At 40.5% G+C, this 23,760-nt stretch overlaps 2 protein-coding genes across 5 annotated transcripts in view; one reads left to right on the plus strand and one right to left on the minus strand.

The window, feature by feature from the left end:
* The window catches only part of LOC135108556 (uncharacterized), a 65,042-nt gene that overhangs the window by 9,089 nt on the left and 32,193 nt on the right, over nt 1-23,760 (minus strand). The window contains exon 1 of one of the 4 annotated variants that reach the window (XM_064019681.1): nt 2,855-2,943. The exons of the other annotated variants lie outside the window; for them this stretch is intronic. The gene's annotated coding sequence lies outside the window, so the exon portion shown is untranslated. Of the gene's footprint in view, nt 1-2,854; nt 2,944-23,760 lie in introns of those variants that run through there. 4 annotated transcript variants of the gene reach the window in all.
* Nucleotides 13,483-19,785, plus strand: LOC135108559 (uncharacterized). Its single transcript, XM_064019688.1, has 5 exons — nt 13,483-13,600; nt 14,126-14,310; nt 18,322-18,435; nt 19,208-19,269; nt 19,603-19,785. Exons 2-5 carry the CDS (start codon nt 14,142-14,144, stop codon nt 19,684-19,686), a joined length of 429 nt encoding a protein of 142 aa, XP_063875758.1. The 5' UTR covers nt 13,483-13,600; nt 14,126-14,141; the 3' UTR covers nt 19,687-19,785.

The raw sequence follows: 23,760 nt of genomic DNA on the forward strand, positions 1-23,760 counted from the left end.
ATAATACTCGTACATGGACTGCCAGCCGTAGGCCTGACGGGTTCTTGCAGTTTCCCTTATTTTCGTATGTCCTTATGGTGGTATGTTGCTCCGCCAGTAGTATAACGTACAATAGGTTCATCATCAACTCCCTTCATTTTCTGGTTACATTTTCTCTCTTTTCTTCCACAAAACTGTATTTCTTTCGTCACTTCGATGGTACTGTTGCCTGTTGTTCATTACCAAGTCCTCTGTCAGCAGTGTAACCTCCAAAACTCCATAAAAACTAACTTTGGTCTAATATTCTTTGTGTATTCTTACTTAAGTAGCTTTAGGTGAGTTTTTTCTTCACATCTTTCTTTTATTTATGTGTCCTAAGTATGTTTCAGTCTTCCATTATTAATTAAACTCTGTCCGTTATTGTTGTTGTTGCTATTTGCGGAGGAAATGAAGGGAGATAATTGTGTATTTTCAGTGTTTCGTTGTTAAAAGCCGCGTCTGGCACTATTATTACCATTATTTTGATGGTGTAGGAAGAATTATAAAAGATTATGGAAGAAATTAAAATGAGGTGGGAAAGATTTGGGGAGAGATAAAGAGGAAAAAGGAGTAGAGAAGGAAGCAATAAGGAGAAGCAAGGAATACAAAAGAATAAAGAGAAGATGAAAGAGTAACAGACCCTGAGGTGCTTACTGTTTGCTATTCTGTTTGGGTGACCTTTCTCTGTTAACTACTAGTGCAAGAGACAAGATAGTATAGCAGAGTGACTCTCTAGGGGAAAGAGATGAAGGAGTGGAGGGAGGAGCAGCTGAGGGGATGGTCATGGAGGAGGAGAGGAGGGAAGAGTAGGTGACGGGAAGGGCTGGGAGGGAGAGATTTTAAGCGTGCATAACAAGAAAAGGAGGAGGAAAAAGGATGCAGAAGAGAGAGAGAGAGAGAGAGAGAGAGAGAGAGAGAGAGAGAGAGAGAGAGAGAGAGAGAGAGAGAGAGAGAGAGAGAGCACGGAATGAATGATGGCCTGATGTGGTGTGTTGCTGAGTGGTGGTGTGCGTCAGAGTACTTCACTCTAGTCTGCTAAAAGTGAAAAAGATAATTCCCAAACATTTGAGAATATGAGCTCATTTATTTATTTATCTGTTCATCTATCTGTCTGTTTATTTATTCATTTATCTATTCAGCACACAGTTCACCGCTGACGAGAGAGAAAGGCGATGAAGGACAGTGAGGAGATGCTGGTGATTTTGAGGTGAGGAGATTTTGGTGAAACTTTTACTGTTGCCTTGGATATATCAAAAGCTTTTGATAAGGTCTGACACAAAGCTTTCATTTCCAAACTACACTCCTACGGCTTCTATCCTTCTCTGTAACTTCATCTCAAGTTTCCTTTCTGACCGTTTTATTGCTGCTGTGGTAGACTGCCCCTCAGGGTTCTGTCCTATCACCCACTCTCTTCCTGTTATTCATCAATGACCTTCTAAACCAAACTTCTTGTCCTATCCACTCCTACGCTGATGATACCACCCTGCACTTTTCCACGTCTTTTCATAAACGTCCAATCCTTCAGTAAGTAAACATTTCACGCAGGGAAGAGATGGAACTCCTGACTTCTGATCTCTTTAAAATTTCCAATTGGGGCAGAACAAACTTGATATTGTTCAATGCCTCAAAAACTCAATTCTTTCATCTATCAACTCGATACAATCTTCCAGACAACTATCCCCTCTTCTTCAGTGACACTCAACTGGCCCCAACTCCTAAAATGAACATCGTCTGTCTGTCCTTTTCTTATAATCTAAACTGGAAATTTCACATCTCACCTTTAGATAAAACAGCTTCTATGATGTTAGGTGTTCTGAGACGTCTCCGCCAGTTTTTCTCACCCCCCCAGCTGCTAACTCTGTACAAGGGCCTTATCCGTCCATGTATGAAGTATGCTTCACATGTCTGGGGGGGTTCCACTCATACCGCTGTTCTAGACAGGGTGGAATGGAAAGCCTTTCATCACATCAACTCCTCTCCTCTAACTGACTATCTTCAGCCTCTTTCTCATCGCCGGAACGTTGCAACTCTTGCTATCTTCTATCGTTATTTTCAAGCTAACTGCTCTTCTGATATTGCTAACTGCATGCCTCCCCTCCTAACGCGGCCTTGCTGCACAAGACTTTCTTCTTTCTCTCACCCCCTTTTCTGTCCACCACTTTAATGCAAGAGTTAACCAGTATTACCAATCATTCCTCCCCTTGTCTAGTAAACTCTGGAATTGCCTGCCTGCTTCTGTATTTTCATCTTCGTATGACTTGAACTTTTTCTAGAGAGAAGTTTCAAGACACTTAACCTTCAATTTTTGACGACCACGTTGGACCCTACCCGGGACCATGATCTCATTGGACTTTTTTTTATTAGATATTTGTTGCCATATATATATATATATATATATATATATATATATATATATATATATATATATATATATATATATATATATATATATATATATATATATATATATATATATATATATATATATATATATATAAATTGACGGGGAATGAGTAAGCAGAGGGAGAAGTGACGCAGATGAGGCGAAAGAGTGTGTGGTGTTGAAGGATTTCAGAGAGTGTGGTATAGGACTGCTTCTTGTGAGGGATGGAAGGGTAAGAGGCGAAAGAAGAGGAGGAGGAGGAAGAGGAGGAGGAGGAGGAGAAGGGGAGAAAGAAAAGAGTCTGTGAGACTATGATAAGGATATCAAAAGACTTGTTCACTTGTATAGAGAATAGGAAGCTTTTCGTAAACACACACACACACACACACACACACACACACACACACACACACACACACACACACACACACACACACACAGCATGCCACTCACCTGAAGCACAGGAGCAGCAGCAGCAGCGGAATAATTCAGTGGTAAGTGTGGCTCCCAGACTATCTGGCCTGCAATATATAGCAGTCTGCCCTCCACTCATTACCGTGCCCCTGCACACCTGCGTGTATGCTTACACACACACACACACACACACACACACACACACACACACACACATACTCGTTTTGAATTAGTTTAGTAATCTTTTCTGATATCAAATTTATTGTTTCTTTGTCGTCTTTCTTGTTTCTTTACTAACTTAATGAATAACACATTCATGTCAGTGATTACCGTCATAGTTCCTCAGGCTTTTAATGACATGATGTTTCTTTTCTTTTTTTTCCTGCGTCGTCTTGTTAACGTTTAAAGACAGACCCGTTTTGTTTCTGAGTTTGTATTCTTTTCATCTTTCCTCCGCATATTTTCTTTCTTATTGTACGATGAGTCAGTTCTCTGTACGTGGTCTTCCTAACACCAAGACTGCGCCTGTCATTTCTTTCTAATAGCAGGTTTATTTGCTTTTTGTCCACATTTTCTTTCCGATAACAAAGAAGTTTGTTTCTGCCATGAACTCAGTGTTATGTTACACCCTGTAGTCACTTGTTATATTTGCTTTACGATAGTTTAACGTTGCTTTTTGTTTCATAATGTTTCTGTTTTCTGTGCCTGTTGTAAATAAGAAGGCTTCTGGGTAAAGGCTAAGAAAAGACGCCAAAAAAAAAAAAAAATAATAAAGAAAGAAAAAACCCACAGAAGATGCCAGTCCTAAACGAGAATTGTCAGAAACAATACACAAAATTACGAGAAAACGTTGACAATTTGCTGGTTTCGTATATTATCCCTTCAGTAAACTCTTATATTCAGGATTCTCCATTAAGACTTTAGTTTTGTTCTGTATTAAAATGTTCAGCACGTTTGATTATTATTTTCTTTGCATGTCTTTGTGCAATGTACCGAGTTTGATATTTTCATATTTCTCGCTTTTTGGTGATGATGGTGATGATGATGGTGATGCTGATGATGATGGTGATGTTGATGATGATAATGACTGAATGATGCAGATAATAATTGATTGATGATTGACTGATTGATGATGATGATGATGATGATAGAAAAATTTCGTCCTAAAAAAAAAAAAAAAGCAGAAAGGTTGGTGTGAATTTTGGTTTCATTTAAACTTGCAGCTGACTCCTACCGGAGACACGTGTCCCGCGCCTGCCTGGCACCGGCAACAACTCAGTCAACGAAGTTTTTTTTTTTTTTTTATGTAAGAGGGCCACTGGCCAAGGGCAACAACAACAACAAAAAAAAGAAGAAGAAAAGAAAAGGTCCAATAAAACGTCAGTTCCCAAAGCGCCGTCAAAAAGAGTGATCAAATAATTGAGGATAAATGTCTTGAAACCTCCCTCTCGAAAGAACTCAGGTCATAGGAAGCATACAGAAGCAGGCAGGCAGTTCCAGAGTTTACCAGGGAAAAGGATCAATGACTGAGAATACCGGTTAACTCTTGCATTAGAGAGGTGGACATAACAAGTTGAGAGAGAGTAAAAAGTCTTGTGCAGCGAGGCCACGGGAGGAGGGGAGGCATGCAGTTAGCTAGATCAGAAGAGCAGTTAGCGTGAAAATAGCGGTAGGAGATAATAAGAGAAGCAACATTGCGGCGATGGGAGAGAGACTGAAGAGAGTCAGTTAGAATAGACAAACTGATGAGACGAAAAGCTTTTGATTCTACCCTGTCTAAAAGAGTGGTATGAGTGTAACCTCCCCCTCCAATACATGTGAAGTACATTTCATAAATGGACTGATAAGGCCCCAATACAGAGTTATCAACTTGGTGGAAGGGATGAGAAAAAACTGACAGAGACGACTCAGAACGTATAAGCTCATAGAAGCAGTTTTAGCTGCAGATGAGATGTGAAGTTTCTAGTTTAGATTATAAGTAAAGACAGACCGAGGATGTTGCGTGAAGAGGGAGACAGTTGAGTGTCATTCAAGAGGAAGGGATAGTTATGTGGAAGGTTGTGTCGAGTTGATAGATGAAGGAATTGAGTTTTTGAGGCATTGAACAATGCTAAGTTTGCTTTCCTCCAATCTGAATTCATAGAGATCACAAGTCAGACGTTCTGTGGCTTCCCTGCGTGAGCTGTTTAATTCCTGAAGGGTAGGAAAAGACATGGAAAAGTACAGGGTGATATCATCAGCGTAGGAATGGATAGAACAAGAAGTTTGGTTTAGAAGATGATTGATGAATAACAGGAAGAGAGTGAGTGGCAGGACAGAACCCTGAGGAACACCACTGCTAATAGACTTAGGAGAAAAACAATGACCGTCTATCGCAGCAGCAATAGAACGGTCAGAAAGGAAACTTGAGATGAGGAAACTTGAGTTACACAGAGAAGGATAGAAGCCGTATGAGGATAGTTTGGAAATTACTTTGTGTCAGACTATATTAAAATCTTTTGATATGTCTAAAGCAAAAGCGAAACTTTTACCAAAATCCCTAAGGGAGGATAACCAAGAATTAGTAAGGAAAGCCAGAAGGCCACTATTAGAGCGGCCTTGACAAAACTCGTACCGGCGATCAGAAATAAAGATGTGAAGTGATAGATGTTTAAGAATCTTCCTGTTGAGGACAGATTCAGAACTTCAGAGAGGCAAGAAATTAAAGCAATAGGACGGTAGTATGAAGGATTAGAACGGTCACCCTTTTAGGAATAGGCTGAATGTAGGCAATCTTGCATCAAAAAATGAAAGCTAGATACTGATACACAGAGTTAGAAGAGTGTGACTAGGCAAGGTGTAAACACGGAGGCACAGTTTCGGAGAACAATGGGAGGGACCCCATCAGGTACATAAGCCTTCCGAGGGTTAAGGCCAGCGAGGGCATGGAAAACATCAGCGCAGAGGGATCTTAATGGGTAGCATGAAGTAGTCGGAGGGTGGAAGAGAGGGAGGAACAAGCCCTGAGTCATGTAAGGTAGAGTTTTTTGCAAATGTTTGAACGAAGAGTTCAGTTTTGGAGATAGATGAAATGGCAGTAGTTCAAATATAGGAGGTTAAGATGAAGAAGTAAAATTATTGGAGATGTTTTAAGCTAGGTGCCAGAAGTGACGAGGAGAGTTAGATCTTGAAAGATTTTAACAATTTCTATTAATGAAGGAGCTTTTGGCTAGTTAGAGAACAGATTTGGCACGATTCTGGGGAGAAATATAAAGTGCATGAGGTTTTAGTAAAAAGGTGCTGTGGAAATCAATGGAAACATGGCGGAGAGTGATAACTTCTCTTCCGTTTTTTGATGTTCAAGGGAGAGCGGTTAAGAGAGAAAAAATAAAAATAAAAAAAGCAGCACAAAATGCCGTCTCTAAAGTAACAGTGGAAGAAAGTATCTTTGCATAGACATAAAAAAAGAAAAAAAAAACATACAATGACAACTCTTTTAGGTCTATCGTGCGCAAGCAGTCAGTCAGAACATCAATGATGTCTGCAGTCTTTGAAAATTATATTGATGAGAAACCAACTGTTTAAGTACAGGAGGCGGAGTTGGAGGTTACTGAAATGAAGAAGCTGCTATTTTCTCTAAGAATGACGAGACTGAACAAGATCAGGAACGAATACATCAGAAGCACAACACAGGAACGTCGGTTTGGGGAGCTTGCGAGGTGAGACTGAGTGGTCTGGATATTTGAAGAGGAGAGACGTGCAGCGTGCGGGAGGAGGAGGATGTTGCAGATGGATCTACCCGGCGGGAGAATAAAAGAAGAAGACCTAAGAGAAGGTTTATGGATGCAGTGAAAGAGGACATGCTTGAAAGGCGTATGACTGAGGAAGGAGCAGAAGACCAAGCGTGTTGAAGCACGTTGATCTGCGCTGATGATCCCTGAACATAAGAACATAAGAAATAAGGGAAGCTGCAAGAAGCGACGAGGCTTACACGTGGCAGTCCCTGTATGAAACACTCCTACCTATTTCCATCTGTTATCCCCATCCATAAACTTGTCTAATCTTCTCTTAAAGCTCTCTAGTGTCCTGGCACTAACTACATGATTACTGAGTCCGTTCCACTCATCTACCACTCTATTTGAGAACCAATTTTTTCCTATCTCCTTCCTAAACCTAAATTTTTCAAGCTTGAACCCGTTATTTCTTGTTCTACCTTGGTTGCTGATCCTAAGAATTTTGCTTACATCTCCCTTGTTATAACCCTTATACCACTTAAAGACTTCTATCAGGTCCCCTCTTAACCTACGTCTCTCTAGAGAATGTAAATTTAACCGCTTCAACCTCGCTTCGTAAGGAATACTCCTCATCCCCTGGATCCTTTTAGTCAATCTCCTCTGTACTGATTCTAATAGACCTATATCTTTCCTGTAATGTGGGGGCCAGAACTGCACAGCGTAGTCTAGATGAGGTCTGACCAGCGCCAAGTATAACTTTAATATTACTTCCGGCCTTCTACTTTTAACACTCCTAAAAATGAATCCTAGTACCCTATTTGCCTTGTTTCTGGCTTCTATGCATTGTTTCCCTAGACGGAGTTCAGAGCTAACTATAACTCCTAAATCTTTCTCGTATCCTGTACCTACCAGAGTTTGGGTGTTTAATGTGTACCTATTGTGTGGGTTTCCTCTACCTACGCTAAGCACTTTGCATTTATTGATATTAAATTGCATTTGCCATCTATCCGTCCATTCATTCATTCTATCTAAGTCTGTCTGCAAGGCGATGGCATCCGCTTCTGACCTAATTAATCTACCTATCTTTGTGTCATCCGCAAATTTACTAACATCGCTACTAATTCCACTATCCAAGTCATTGATATATATTAGAAATAATAATGGCCCTAATACTGATCCCTGTGGCACCCCACTAATGACATGACCCCACTCGGATTTCGAGCCGTTTATTAGCACTCTCTGTCGCCTGTTACCAAGCCATGACCCTATCCAACCTAACACCTTCCCATCTATCCCGTGCGCCCTAACCTTTCTCAGGAGCCTTTGATGGGGCACCTTGTCGAATGCTTTACTAAAGTCCAGATATAAGATATCATAACTATCACCATTATCTACTGCCTCGTACACCTTACTGTAAAAACTTAACAAGTTTGTCAGGCAAGACTTCCCCTTCGTGAAGCCATGCTGTGACTGATTTATCAAGTTATGTTTGTCTAAATGTTCCCTAATGTTCCTGGCTATTATTGACTCTAACATTTTACCTACAACTGAAGTTAAGCTGACAGGTCTATAATTAGACGCTAAAGTTTTATCCCCTTTCTTAAAGATGGGTACTACATTAGCCTGCCTCCACATTACTGGTACCTCACCCGACTCCAGTGATTTCCTAAAGACAGAAACTAACGGCTCACTAATAATCTTTTTACATTCCTTCAGTACTCTGGGATATATTTCATCAGGTCCTGGTGACTTGAACTTTTTTAGCCTATCTATCTCCTGCTCCACTATCTCCCTAGTTATGGAAATATCTGTCAGCTTCTCATTCTCATCTGCTCTAAACACCTGTTCACTATCTGGCATATCCTGCATGTTTTCCTGAGTGAAGACAGTTAAAAAATAATCATTCAGAAGTTTACTAATCTCCTCCCCAGAACTAACCAGCTCCCCATCTGCCGCCTTTAATGGACCTACAGTATCCTTATTTTTCGTCCTGTATACCTGATAAAATCCCTTGGGGTCCGTCTTCGCCTGGCTGGCTACCTTTAATTCATAATTGTCCTTAGCTTTCCTCGTTAACTTCCTGACTGTTCTAACTAATTCATTATACTGTGTCCTTAAAACTTCCTCACCTGCCCTTAATCTCTTATATATACTTCTCTTACGCCCTATATAATGCTTTAACCTAGCAGTCATCCATTTAGGGTCATTTTTTTGTGATCTTATTGTTTTATACGGGATATTTGCTAATTGACCTGTATGAACTTTATCTACGAACTGACGGGAGCTGCCCGAAGAAGGTGCTTGCGTTGCATTTCACAGCACCTCATCACGCCCTCCCTGGCTGCATGAGTCATCGAGTGGGTCATTTACGAAACTACACCCACTTTGCAGATACGAGATTGATCCAAATTACAACCTCCCATTTTAATGAACTTCAACTGTGAGTAGAATTCGCACAAACTGTTATGAGTTATTTTAGATTTCCGTTTTCTTCCTTATCGGTATCATTATCTGGGCAATCTTGGCGAGATAAGTGCAATGCGTGACTCAGTTGAGAGGTGTGATGGCTGGAGTGGCGCTCAAGAATAGTTAGGTGCCATAATTGCAGTAATTCAATCCTGAAAATAATTCATAAATATCTTTTTCATGTACATAAGTACACACACACACACACACACACACACACACACACACACACACACACATATATATATATATATATATATATATATATATATATATATATATATATATATATATATATATATATATATATATATATATATATATATATATATATATATATATATATATATATATATATATATATATATATATATATATATATATATATATATATATATATATATATATATATATATATATATATATATATATATATATATATATATATATATATATATATATATATATATATATATATATATATATATATATATATATATATATATATATATATATATATATATATATATATATATATATATATATATATATATGTATGTGTGTGTGTGTGTGTGTGTGTGTGTGTGTGTGTGTGTGTGTGTGTGTGTGTGTGTGTGTGTACTTATGTACATGAAAAAGATATTTATGAATTATTTTCAGGATTGAATTACTACAATTATGGCACCTAACTATTCTTGAGCGCCACTCCAGCCATCACACCATGAAGTAGTCAAAGGATGGAGGAGAGGGAGGAACAAGCCCAGAATCCAAGATAGAGTTTTTAGCGAAGGTTTGAGCGAAGAGTTCAGCTTTAGAGATAAATGTGATAGCAGTGGTGCCATCTGGATGAAGTAAAGGAGGGAAAGAAGAAGAAGCAAAGTTATTGGAGATGTTTTTGGCTAGATGTCAGAAGTCACGAGGGGAGTTGGATCTTGAAAGGTTTTGACACATTCTATTAATGAAGGAGTTTTTGGCTAGTTGGAGAACAGATTTGACACGATTCTGGACATAAATATAAAGTGCATGAGATTCTGGTGATGGAAGGCTTAAGTACCTTTTGTGGGTCATCTCTCTACCATGTATAGCACGAGAACAAGCCGTGTTAAACCAAGATTTAGAAGGTTTAGGACGAGAAAAAGAGTGAGGAATGTACGCCTCCATGCCAGACACTATCACCTCTGTTATGCGCTCAGCACACAAAGACGGGTCTCTGACACGGAAGCAGTAGTCATTCCAAGAAAAATCAGCAAAATACCTCCTCAGGTCCCCCAAACTAGCAGAGGAAAACGCCAGAGGCACCTTCGCTTAGGGGGATCCTGAGGAGGGATTGGAGCGATAGGACAAGATACAGAGATGAGATTGTGATCGGAGGAGCCCAACGAAGAAGAGAAGGTGACAGCATAAGCAGAAGGATTAGAGGTCAGGAAAAGGTCAAGAATGTTGAGCGTATCTCCAAGACGGTCAGGAATACGAGTAGGGTGTTGCACCAATTGCTCTAGGTCGTGGAAGATAGCAAAGTCGAAGGCTAGTTCACCAGGATGGTCAGTGAAGGAAGAGGAAAGCCAAACACTGAAGTCTCCAAGAATGGAGATCTCTGCAAAAGGGAAGAGAGTCAGAAAGTGCTCCACTTTGGAAGTTAAGTAGTCAAAGAATTTCTTATAGTCAGAGGAGTTAGGTGAGAGGTATACAGCACAGATAAATTTAGTTTGAGAGTGACTCTGTAGTCGTAGCCAGATGGTGGAAAACTCGGAAGAATCAAGAGCGTGGGCACGAGAGCAGGTTAAGTCATTGCGCACATAAACGCAGCATCCAGCTTTGGATCGAAAATGAGGATAGAGAAAGTAGGAGGGAACAGAAAAGTGGGTTACTGTCAGTTGCCTCAGACACCTGAGTTTCAGTCAGGAAAAGAAGATGAGGTTTAGAAGAGGAGAGGTGGTGTTCTACAGATTGAAAACTAGATCTAAGAACACGAATGTTGCAGAAGTTCATGAAGAAAAAGTTAAGGGGGGGGGTGTCAAGACACTAAAGTTCGTTATCAGAAGAGCAGTCCGACCTGGGGACATTTGTGGTCCCCTCCCCAGATGGGGACTCCGAGGCTGGTGTAGGAGTCGTCATGATAATTTTGAATTTTGAGTGAAGGGTGTGTGTGTTATTAGGTGCTTGTATTTTTGTGTAAAGGAAGAGAGTTGTCTTTAGAGCGCAGGCTGTGACTGCCCCCTTGTGTTGGGAGACAAAAAGGGAAACGTTCAGTGAGGTCACAGCTGGGTTTAATGATAAGTCGACAGCACTTCCTGATCCAGTGCTTTAGTCCTTACTGGGAGTAATTATCGTTTCGGCAGGTGTCTACTGCCTCCTACAAGGTACCATTGTATTTATAATCGTTCATCAATTTTACAGGCAAACTCTGCCTTCCTGTTTCTGTATTTCCTCCTGCCTGTGACCTACACTCTTTCAAGAGGAAAGTTTCAAGATACTTCTCCGAGTGATTTTTTACTTTGTTTTTCGGACTGTACTTTCAGTGGGCCTTTCTCCCCCTCTTTTTTTTTTTTTTTTTGCCTTTTTCCTTGGCAAGAGCCAGTTACACATAAGAAAAAAGTAGCTGACCAGCCGACTCGCCTCACTTTGCTTCTCTATAAGGGAAATAAGTCGTGTTATTATTCAGATTTCTTTCCACACACTTCATTGTTACAGTCGATGTGTCTCGACGGTGTTTGTGTTAAGTCCAACTCAATATTGCCGCCACGAAGACCTTGACCTTGACCTTGACCCCGGCAACACAACACAGTCCACGGGAGGCGGCGAGGAAGATAGAGCATGGCTCCACTGCCATCTCGTCTATTTCTAAAGTTGAACTTTTCGCTCACCCTTTGCTAAAAACGCTGCCTTGGATGATTCAGGGCTTGTTCTTCCCTCTCCTCCACCCTCTGACTACCTCATGCTACCCATTAAGATCCTTCGCAGTGATGTTTTCCACGCCCTCGCTGGCCTTAACCCTTGGAAGGCTTATGGACCTGATGGGATCCCTCCTGTTGTTCTCGGAAACTGTGTCTCCGTGCTTGCACCTGACCTAGTCAAACTCCTAAAGCTCTGTCTATGAACATCTACCTTTCCTTCCTGCTGGATGTTTGCCTAAAACCTGACTGTTTCTTAAAGGTGTGACTTCTCTGATTATTGGAGCTATCGTCATATTCCTTTGATTTCCCTCTACAGTATTCGAATCTATCCTCAACATGAAGATTCTTAAACATCTATCACTTCACAACCTTATATCTGTCAGCAGCTAGTGTGGGTTCCCGTCGTGGTCGCTGGATCTTCTAACCTTCCTTACTCTATCTTGCTTATCCTTCTTAAGGAATTTTGATGAGTCTTCCGCACTTGTTCTAGAGTCTAAACTTATCAAAAGCGTTTGATAGAGTCTATCACAAAAATTTACTTTCCAAACTCTCTCTCTCTCTCTCTCTCTCTCTCTCTCTCTCTCTCTCTCTCTCTCTCTCTCTCTCTCTCTCTCTCTCTCTCTCTCTCTCTCTCTCTGTAACTTATCTCGAGTTTCCTTTCTGACCATTCTATTGCTGCTGTGGTAGGCGGCTACTGTTTTCCCAAACTTAATAACAAAAATTTTTCTTAGGGTTCTGTTCTCTCATCCATCCCCGTCTTTCCCTTTTTCTTTTATTCATCAATGATCTTCATAATTAAACTGGTTGTTCTATTCACTTCTACCCTCATGATACCGCTCTTGCCCTTTTTCACGTCTTTTCCTAGACGTCCAACCACAGTGCCTACTGCCTCCTCCTGTATATCTCTATCTATCTATCTATCTATCTATCTATCTATTTATCTATATCTATCTATCTATCTATCTATCTATCTATCTATCTATCTATCTATCTATCTATCTATATATATATATATATATATATATATATATATATATATATATATATATATATATATATATATATATATATATATATATATATATATATATATATATATAAATAAATAAATAAATATATATATATATATATATATATATATATATATATATATATATATATATATATATATATATATATATATATATATATATATATATATATATATATATATATATATATATATATATATATAATAAATAAATATATATATATATATATATATATATATATATATATATATATATATATATATATATATATATATATATATATATATATATATATATATATATATATATATATATATATATATATATATATATATATATATATATATATATATATATAAAGCGTGTGTGTGTGTGTGTGTGTTTGTCTGTGTGAGTGTGTGTGTGTGTGTGTGTGTGTGTGTGTGTGTGTGTGTGTGTGTGTGTGTGTGTGTGCGTGTGTGTGTGTGTGTGTGAGAGAGAGAGAGAGAGAGAGAGAGAGAGAGAGAGAGAGAGAGAGAGAGAGAGAGAGAGAGAGAGAGAGAGAGAGAGAGAGAGAGAGATCATACACGCAGGTGTGCAGAGGTAGGTTAATGAGTGAAGGGCAGACTGCTATATAATGCAGGCAAGACAGTCTGGGCGCCACACTGACCGCTGACTTCTGCTGCTGTTGCTGTTCTTCAGGTGGGTGGCATACTATATAATAATAATAATATAAATAATAATAGCTAAAAATAATAATAGGCAATGATAACAGTGACATTAACACTAATGGAAAAATGAAGACGAAAAAGAAATAAAAAAAAAGAACAAGAGCAAGATGACAAAGTTCTTCAAAAACTAAGAATAGGAACAATACACACTTAAATCCTAAGATAAAAGAAAAAGAGAGAGAGAGAGAGAGAGAGAGAGAGAGAGAGAGAGAGAGAGAGAGAGAGAGAGAGAGAGAGAGAGAGAGAGAGAGAGAGAGAGATAACCATTTATTTTCACTTATATATTTTTATTTATCATTTATTCATTTACCTATTATCATTGTTATTATTATTACTATTACTATTATTATTATTATTATTATTATTATTATTATTATTATTATTATTATTATTATTATTATTATTATTATTTTCATTATTATTATTAATATCATTAATCTATTTTACTTTGTCCTATTTTTATCTATTTATCTAATTTTTTGTCTGGTGTTGGCAGAGTAAGTTGGTGAGTCATGAGGACAACACTGGTGGCGCTGGCGGTGGTGTGGATGACGCTGCTGGCGGGAGGCGGCCGCTGCATGAGTGACTACGTGGTTGCCGACGAGATGGAAGTAATGGTGGGCAGCCTTGAAAGGGGAGGACCAAAGGACGAACTGAATGCTTTATTTACCAAAGCCCGGAGTGAGTACTGATAACGCTGAACGCGTGCGCACACGCGCCGGACACACACACACCTACACACACACACACACACACACACACACACACACACACACAACTACTACTACTACTAATGCTACTGCTACTGCTGCCACTGCTACTACTACTACTACTACTACTACTACTACTACTACTAGTACTACTACTACTACTACTACTGAGGAGGAGAAGGAGGAGACAGTAGACACCTGCCGAAACGATAATTACTCACAGTGAGGTCTAAAGCACTGTTCAGGGGGTGCTGTGAACTTATCATTAAACCCAGTTGTGACCTCACTGAACGTTTCCCTTTGTGTCTCACAACACAAGGGGGCAGTCACAGCCTGCCCTCTAAAGACAACTCTCTTCCTCCACACAAAACTACAAGCACCTAATAACACACACACCCCTCACTCAAAAATTTCAAAATCATTATGGCGAGTCCTACACCAGCCTCGGAGTCCCCATCTGGGGAGGGGACCATAAATGTCCCCAGGTCAGACTGCCTTTCTGTCGACGACCCTAAGTGTCTTGACACCCCCCTCAACTTTTTCTTCATTAACTTCTGCAACATTCGCGGTCTAAGATCTAATTTTCAATCTGTAGAACACCACCTCTCCTCTTCTAAACCTTATCTTCTTTTCCTCACTGAAACTCAAGTGTCTGAGGCAACTGACAGTAGCCCCTTTTCTGTTCCCTCCTACTTTCTCTATCCTCATTTTCGATCCAAAGCTGGATGTTGCGTTGATGTGTGCAACAATTTAACCTGCTCTCGTGCCCACGCTCTTGAATCTTCCGAGTTTTCCACCATCTGGCTACGACTACAGAGTCACTCTCAAACTAAATTTATCTGTGCTGTATACCTCTCATCTAACTCCTCTGACTATAAGAAATTCTTTGACTACTTAACTTCCAAAGTGGAGCACATTCTGACTCTCTTCCCTTTTGCATAGATCTCCATTCTTGGAGACTTCAGTGTTCACCACCAGCTTTGGCTTTCCTCTCCTTTCACTGACCGTCCTGGTGAACTAGCCTTCAACTTTGCTATCCTCGACGACCTAGAGCAATTGGTGCAACACGCTACTCGTATTCCTGACCGTCTTGGAGATACGCCCAACATTCTTGACCTTTTCCTGACCTCTAATCCTTCTGCTTATGCTGTCACCCTTTCTTTTAAGTTGGGCTCCTCCGATCACAAGCTCATCTCTGTATCTTGTCCTATCGCTCCAATCCCTCCTCAGGATCCCCCTAAGCGAAGTGTCAGAGTCTGAGTGTCAGAGATCCGTCTTTGTGTGCTGAGCGCATAACAGAGGTGATAGTGTCTGGCATGGAGGCGTACATTCCTCACTCTTTTTCTCGTCCTAAACCTTCTAAACCTTGGTTTAACACAGCTTGTTCTCGTGCTATACATGATAGAGAGGTGGTCCACAAAAGGTACTTAAACCTTCCATCACCAGAATCTCATGCACTTTATATTTCTGCCCGGAACCATGCCAAGTCTGTTCTCCAACTAGCAAAAAACTCCTTCATTAACAGAAAATGTCAAAACCTTTCAAGATCTAACTCCCCTCGTGACTTTTGGCATCTACCCAAAAATATCCCCAATAACGTTGCTTCTTCTTCTTTCCCTCCTTTATTTCAACCAGATGGCACCACTGCTATCACATCTATTTCTGAAGCTGAACTCTTCGCTCAAACCTTTGCTAAAAACTCTACCTTGGATGATTCTGGGCTTGTTGTTCCCTCTCCTTCATCCTCTGACTACTTCATGCTACCTATTAAAATTCTTCGTAATGATGTTTTCCATGCCCTCGCTGGCCTAAACTCTCGGAAGGCTTATAGACCTGATGGGGTCCCTCCTATTGTTCTCTGAAACTGTGTCTCCGTGTTTGCACCTTGCCTAGTCAAACTCTTTCAGCTCTGTCTGTCAACATCTACCTTTCCTTCTTGCTGGAAGTTTGCCTACATTCAGCCTTTTCCCAAAAAGGGTGACCGTTCTAATCCCTCAAACTACCGTCCTATTGCTTTAATTTCCTGCCTATCTAAAGTTTTTGAATTTATCCGCAACAGGAAGATTTTTAAACATCTATCACTTCACAACCTTTTTTCTGATCGCCAGTATGGGTTCCGTCAAGGCCGCCCTACTGGTGATCTTCTGGCTTTCCATACTGAGTCTTGGTCATCCTCTTTTGGAGATTTTGGTGAAACTTTTGCTGTTGCCTTGGACATATCAAAAGCTTTTGATAGAGTCTGGCACAAAGCTTTGATTTCCAAACTAGCCTCCTACAGCATCTATCCTTCTCTCTGTTACTTCATCTCAAGTTTCTTTTCTGACCGTTCTATTGCTGCTATGGTAGACGGTCACTGTTCTTCTCCTAAATCTATTAACAGTGGTGTTCCTCAGGGTTCTGTCCTGTCACCCACTCTCTTCTTATTATTCATTAATGATCTTCTAAACCAAACTTCTTGTCCTATCCACTCCTACGCTGATGATACAACTCTGCACTTTTCCACGTCTTTTCATAGACGTCCAACCCTTCAGGAAATAAACATTTCACGCAGGGAAGCCACAGACCGCCTGACTTCTGATCTTTCTAAGATTTCTGATTGGGGCAGATCAAACTTGGTATTGTTCAATGCCTCAAAAACTCAATTCCTCCATGTACCAACTCGACACAACCTGCCAGACAACTATCCCCTCTTCTTCAATAACACTCAACTGTCCCCCTCTTCTACACTGAACATCCTCAGTCTGTCCTTTACTTATAATCTGAACTGGAAACTTCACATCTCATCTCTAGCTAAAACAGCTTCTATGAAGTTAGGTGTTCTGAGACGTCTCCGCCAGTTTTTCTCACCCCCCCCAGCTGCTAATTCTGTACAAGGGCCTTATCCGTCCATGTATGGAGTATGCTTCACATGTCTGGGGGGTTCCACTCATACCGCTGTTCTAGACAGGGTGGAATGGAAAGCTTTTCGTCTCATCAACTCCTCTGCACTGACTGACTGTCTTCAGCCTCTCTCTCATCGTCGCAATGTTACATCTCTAGCTGTCTTCTACCGCTATTTTCATGCTAACTCCTCTTCTGATCTTGCTAACTGCATGCCTCCCCTCCTCTCGCGGCCTCGCTGCACAAGACTCTCTTCTTTCTCTCATCCCTATTCTGTCCACCTCTCTAACGCAAGAGTTAATCAGTATTCTCAATCAATCATCACTTTCTCTGGTAAACTCCTTCTGTATTTCCACCTTCCTAAGACTTGAATTCCTTCAAGAGGGAGGTTTCAAGATACTTATCCATCAGTTTTTGACTATCGCTTTGGACCCCTTTTATGGGACTGGCATTTCAGTGGGAATTTTTTTTTATCGGATTTTAGTTGCCCTTGGTCAGAGTCCCTCCTACATAAAAAAAAGAAAAAAAACTACTACTACTACTGCTACTACTGCTACTACTACTATTACTACTTCTGCTACTACTACTACTACTGCTACTACTACTACTACTACTACTACTACTACTACTACTACTACTATTTCTTTTTCTTCTTTTATCATTAAAGCTACAACACCACCACCACCACCAACATCAACAACAACAGTTTTACTCTGTCGCCCTCCTAATACAAGAGTTAACCAGTTTTCTCAATTCTTCATGCCTTGAACTGGTAAACTGGAACTCCCTGCCAGCCTTTGTATTTCCTCCTTCCTATGACTTGACATCTTTCAAGAAGAAAATTTTAAGACACTACATTATAATTTTTGATAATCCTTTTGACTGCAATCTTTGGGGACAGTAGTATTACTACTACTACTACTACTACTACTACTACTACTGCTGTTACTACTACTACTACCAGTACTACTACTACTACTACTACTACTACTACTACTACTACTACTACTACTACTACTACTACTACTACTACTACAACTACTGCTGCTACTACTACTACTACTACTGTCACCATCACCACCAGTACCTCGTCTCCCTACAGGACATTGTGCCTGCATGGAGCTCACTAAGAAAAGCACCACCAAGGAGGAGCTGTGTCAGTGTATCGCAGAGATCGGAACATGCGACGAGAAAAACTTACCGACCGGCGGCACGTGTGAGTGAGTGCTTCATTTGGGCTTTGTTTTACGCGACAGATTTTTGGTGAATTTCCGTTTCATTTAGGCTTTATTTTAGGCGTGTGCTATTTGGTCAATTTCTACTTCATTTTGGACTTATTTTCGCCGTCTGATAAAGGGTCTTGAACAAGGTTGGGTGCATGGAAGGAACATATATAGAATCTTTATGTGCATGGGACAGATGGGAAGGTTCTGGTCTTGGTGAGTTCATGGTTATGTGACGAACAGCATGGTTGTAGTTGACATTTGCACTGGTATTTGACTCACGGTTCTTGGACCACAAAGCGCTCATGAGACACTTGATTTTGTTCTACAGATGCTTCTACACATTGTACTGGCTGGAAATTGGGAATATATTCTTTAAAATATGAGAACATAAGACACGTGTTGCACTGAAAGAAAAACTGTACAGGATTTCTTAAGAATTTCTAAAACTGGTACAAACTTTCTCAACCAAAATATGTTCTAGCGATCACGCACCAGGCCACACCTTGCTATTGGGGTATTCCAGAGTTGAATGCCGTTTTTTTTTCCTTATCGCGCCTTCATGGTTTAGATTGTAAGCGAAGTCATGTTATAATTGTACTTCTTAAGTTTCTTGGAGAATAAACCATTCATTATTATCATTATCATTATTATTATTATTATTATTATTATTATTATTATTATTTTTATTATTGTTGTTGTTGTTGTTATTATTATTATCATCATCATCATCATTATCTTAATCGTCATTATTCTCTGTTTCAGCTGAAAACCAATATTCTGACAGGTTTTACAAGTGGATGACCTGCTTGGGTGAAGACAAACTTGTAAGTTTTTTTTTATTATGTCTCTCTCTCTCTCTCTCTCTCTCTCTCTCTCTCTCTCTCTTATTTTCTTATGTTCCTATGCTATTTTGTTTAATTAGAGTGAGTGAGTGAGGAAGTGAGTGAGTGAGTGAGTGAGTTAATCTTATTGCAGCTTCCTTTATTTTCTTATGTTCTTATGTCATCTTCTTTAGTTAGTGAGAGTGGACGAGTGAGTGAGTGAATCAGTTGTCGATCAGTTGATAAGTAAGTAAATTAGTTAGTTTGTCAGTCAGTCAGTCAGTGTTACTTAGTCTTCTCACAGCTTCCCTTGTTTTCTTATGTTCACTCCGGCAGCCCACCGTTCTCCAATGCTGGAATACTGTGGTCCATCAGCCTCTCCAGATGATGTGTCAAGCTAAGGCACTGCACTGCGAGTAGAACGACAGTACCGGTGACCAAGACGGCCTACCTTGCTACTTCCCGGCTTCATTGAAGGATCTACGTACTCGTCAAACACACTCACACACACACACACACCACACACACACACACACACACACACACACACACACACACACACACACACACACACACACACACACATACCATAGCGGCCACGGGGGACATATTAATATTATATCCAATAAACTTTGAAGCATCTACCCTCGTGTTCTTCATTACATGTTCATAATAGCTATAATACTCGTACATGGACTGCCAGCCGTAGGCCTGACGGGTTCTTGCAGTTTCCCTTATTTTCGTATGTCCTTATGGTGGTATGTTGCTCCGCCAGTAGTATAACGTACAATACCTTCATCATCAACTCCCTTCATTTTCTGGTTACATTTTCTCTCTTTTCTTCCACAAAACTGTATTTCTTTCGTCACCTCGATGGTACTGTTGCCTGTTGTTCATTACCAAGTCCTCTGTCAGCAGTGTAACCTCCAAAGCTTCATAAAAACTAACTTTAGTCTAATTTTCTTTGTACATGTTATCTCTTTTCTTCCAGAAACTACATCTTTTGTTATTTTGATATTATGGTTGGTTGTTCCTTCGCCCTCGTCTCTCACTACGGCCATCTGCTATTGCCTGAACGAGCCGCCTTCCGCACGCGCTTCCGTGTCCGCCGCCACGAGTCAGGTGCCGCTCGAGTCCCCGCGAGTGGATTGGTGGAAGCAGCGCGTGATTCCGGTCATTGTGCGCCTCGTTAACGGTTTGCGAATGGTTATTATTATTATTATTATTATTATTATTATTATTATTATTATTATTATTATTGTGTTTGAGTTTGCTTTATTCTTACTTAAATAGCTTTAGATGAGTTTTTTGTTCATATCTTTCTTTTATTTATGTGTCCTAAGTATGTTTCAGTCTTCCATTATTAATCAAACGCTGTCCGTTATTGTTGTTGTTGTTGCTATTTGCGGAGGAAATGAAGGAAGATGATTGTGTATTTTCAGCGTTTCGTTGTTAAAAGCCGCGTCTGGCATTATTATTACCATCATTTTGATGGTGTAGGAAGAATTAGAAAAGATTATGGAAGAAATTAAAATGAGGTGGGAAAGATTTGGGGAGAGATAAAGAGGAAAAAGGAGTAGAGAAGGAAGCAATATGGAAAAAGCAAAGAATATAAAAGAATAAAGAGAAGATGAAAGAGTAACAGACCTTGAGGTGCTTACTGCTTGCTATTCTGTTTGGGTGACCTTTCTCTGTTAACTACTAGTGCAAGAGACAAGATAGTCAGCAGGAGAAGGCAGTAGACACCTGCCGAAACGATAATTACTCCCAGTGAGGTCTAAAGCACTGTTCAGGGGGTGCTGTGAACTTATCATTAAACCCAGCTGTGACCTCACTGAACGTTTCCCTTTGTGTCTCACAACACAAGGGGGCAGTCACAGCCTGCCCTCTAAAGACAACTCTCTTCCTCCACACAAAACTACAAGCACCTAATAACACACACACCCTTCACTCAAAAAAATTAAAATCATCATGCCGACTCCTACACCAGCCTCGGAGTCCCCCATCTAGGGAGGGGACCATAAATGTCCACAGGTCGGACTGCCTTTCTGTCGACGACCCTGAGTGTCTTGACACCCCCCTCAACTTTTTCTTCATTAACTTCTGCAACATTCGCGGTCTAAGATCTAATTTTCAATCTGTAGAACATCACCTCTCCTCTTCTAAACCTCATCTTCTTCTACTCACTGAAACTCAGGTGTCTAAGGCAACTGACAGTAGCCCCTTTTCTGTTCCCTCTTACTTTCTCTATCCTCATTTTCGATCCAAAGCTGGATGCTGCGTTTATGTGCGCAATGACTTAACCTGCTTTCGTGCCCACGCTCTTGAATCTTCCAAGTTCTCCACCATCTGGCTACGACTACAGAGTCACTCTCATACTAAATTTATCTGTGCTGTATACCTCTCACCTAACTCCTCTGACTATAAGAAATTCTTTGACTACTTAACTTCCAAAGTGGAGCACATTCTGACCCTCTTCCCTTTTGCAGAGATCTCCATTCTTGGAGACTTCAATGTTCACCACTAGCTTTGGCTTTCCTCTCCCTTCACTGACCATCCTGGTGAACTAACCTACAACTTTGCTATCCTCCATGACCTAGAGCAATTGGTGCAACACCCTACTCGTATTCCTGACCGTCTTGGAGATACGCCCATTATTCTTGACCTTTTCCTGACCTCTAATCCTTCTGCTTATGCTGTCACCCTTTCTTCTCCGTTGGGCTCCTCCGATCAAAATCTCATATCTTCATCTTGTCCTATCGCTATAATCCCTCCTCAGGATCCCCCTAAGCGAAGGTGCCTCTGGCGTTTTGCCTCTGCTAGTTGGAGGGACCTGAGGAGGTATTTTGCTGATTTTCCTTGGAATGACTACTGCTTCCGTGTCAGAGACCCGTCTTTGTGTGCTGAGCGTATAACAGAGGTGATAGTGTCTGGCATGGAGGCGTACATTCCTCACTCTTTTTCTCGTCCTAAACCTCCTAAACCTTGGTTTAACACAGCTTGTTCTCGTGCTATACATGATAAAGAGGTGGCCCACAAAAGGTACTTAAGCCTTCCATCACCAGAATCTCATGCAGTTTATATTTCTGCCCGGAACCATGCCAAGTCTGTTCTCCAACTAGCAAAAAACTCCTTCATTAACAGAAAGTGTCAAAACCTTTCAAGATCTAACTCCTCTCGTGACTTCTGGCATCTACCCAAAAACATCTCCAATAACGTTGCTTCTTCTTCTTTCCCTCCTTTATTTCAACCAGATGGCACCACTGCTATCATATCTATTTCTAAAGCTGAACTCTTCGCTCAAACCTTTGCTAAAAACTCTACCTTGGACGATTCTGGGCTTGTTCCTCCCTCTCCTCCACCTTCTGATTACTTCATGCCACGTATTAAAATTCTTCGCAATGATACATTCCATGCCCTCGCTGGACTAAACCCTCGGAAGGCTTATGGACCTGATGGGGTCTCTCCTATTGTTCTCCAAAACTGTGCCTCCGTGCTTGCACCTTGCCTAATCAAACTCTTTCAGCTCTGTCTGTCAACATCTACCTTTCCTTCTAGCTGGAAGTTTGCCTACATTCAACCTGTTCCTAAAAAGGGTGACCGTTCTAATCCCTCAAACTACCGTCCTATTGCTTTAATTTCCTGCCTATCTAAAGTTTTTGAATCTATTCTCAACAAGAAGATTCTTAAACATCTATCACTTCACAACCTTCTATCTGATCGCCAGTATGGGTTCCGTCAAGGCCGCTCTACTGGTGATCTTCTGGCTTTCCTTACTGAGTCATGGTCATCCTCTTTTAGATATTTTGGTGAAACTTTTGCTGTTGCCTTGGACATATCAAAAGCTTTTGATAGAGTCTGGCACAAAGCTTTGATTTCCAAACTACCCTCCTACGGTTTCTATCCTTCTCTCTATAACTTCATCTCAAGTTTCCTTTCTGACCGTTCTATTGCTGCTATGGTAGATGGTCACTGTTCTTCTTCTAAATCTATTAACAGTGGTGTTCCTCAGGGTTCTGTCCTGTCACCCACTCTCTTTTTATTATTCATTAATGATCTTCTAAACCAAACTTTTTGTCCTATCCACTCCTACGCTGATGATACCACCCTGCACTTTTCCACGTCTTTTCATAGACGTCCAACCCTTCAGGAGGTAAACATATCACGCAGGGAAGCCACAGAACGCTTGACTTCTGACCTTTCTAAAATTTTTGATTGAGGCAGAGCAAACTTGGTATTGTTCAATGCCTCAAAAACTCAATTCCTCCATCTATCAACTCGACACAACCTTCCAGACAACTATCCCCTCTTCTTCAATGACACTCAACTGTCCCCCTCTTCTACACTGAACATCCTCGGTCTTTCCTTTACTTATAATCTGAACTGGAAACTTCATATCTCATCTCTAGCTAAAACAGCTTCTATGAAGTTAGGTGTTCTGAGACGTCTCCACCAGTTTTTCTCACCCCCCCAGCTGCTAACTCTGTACAAAGG

The sequence above is a fragment of the Scylla paramamosain genome, chromosome 17 (assembly GCF_035594125.1).
Source record: "Scylla paramamosain isolate STU-SP2022 chromosome 17, ASM3559412v1, whole genome shotgun sequence".
In the NCBI taxonomy this organism is placed as follows: domain Eukaryota; kingdom Metazoa; phylum Arthropoda; class Malacostraca; order Decapoda; family Portunidae; genus Scylla; species Scylla paramamosain.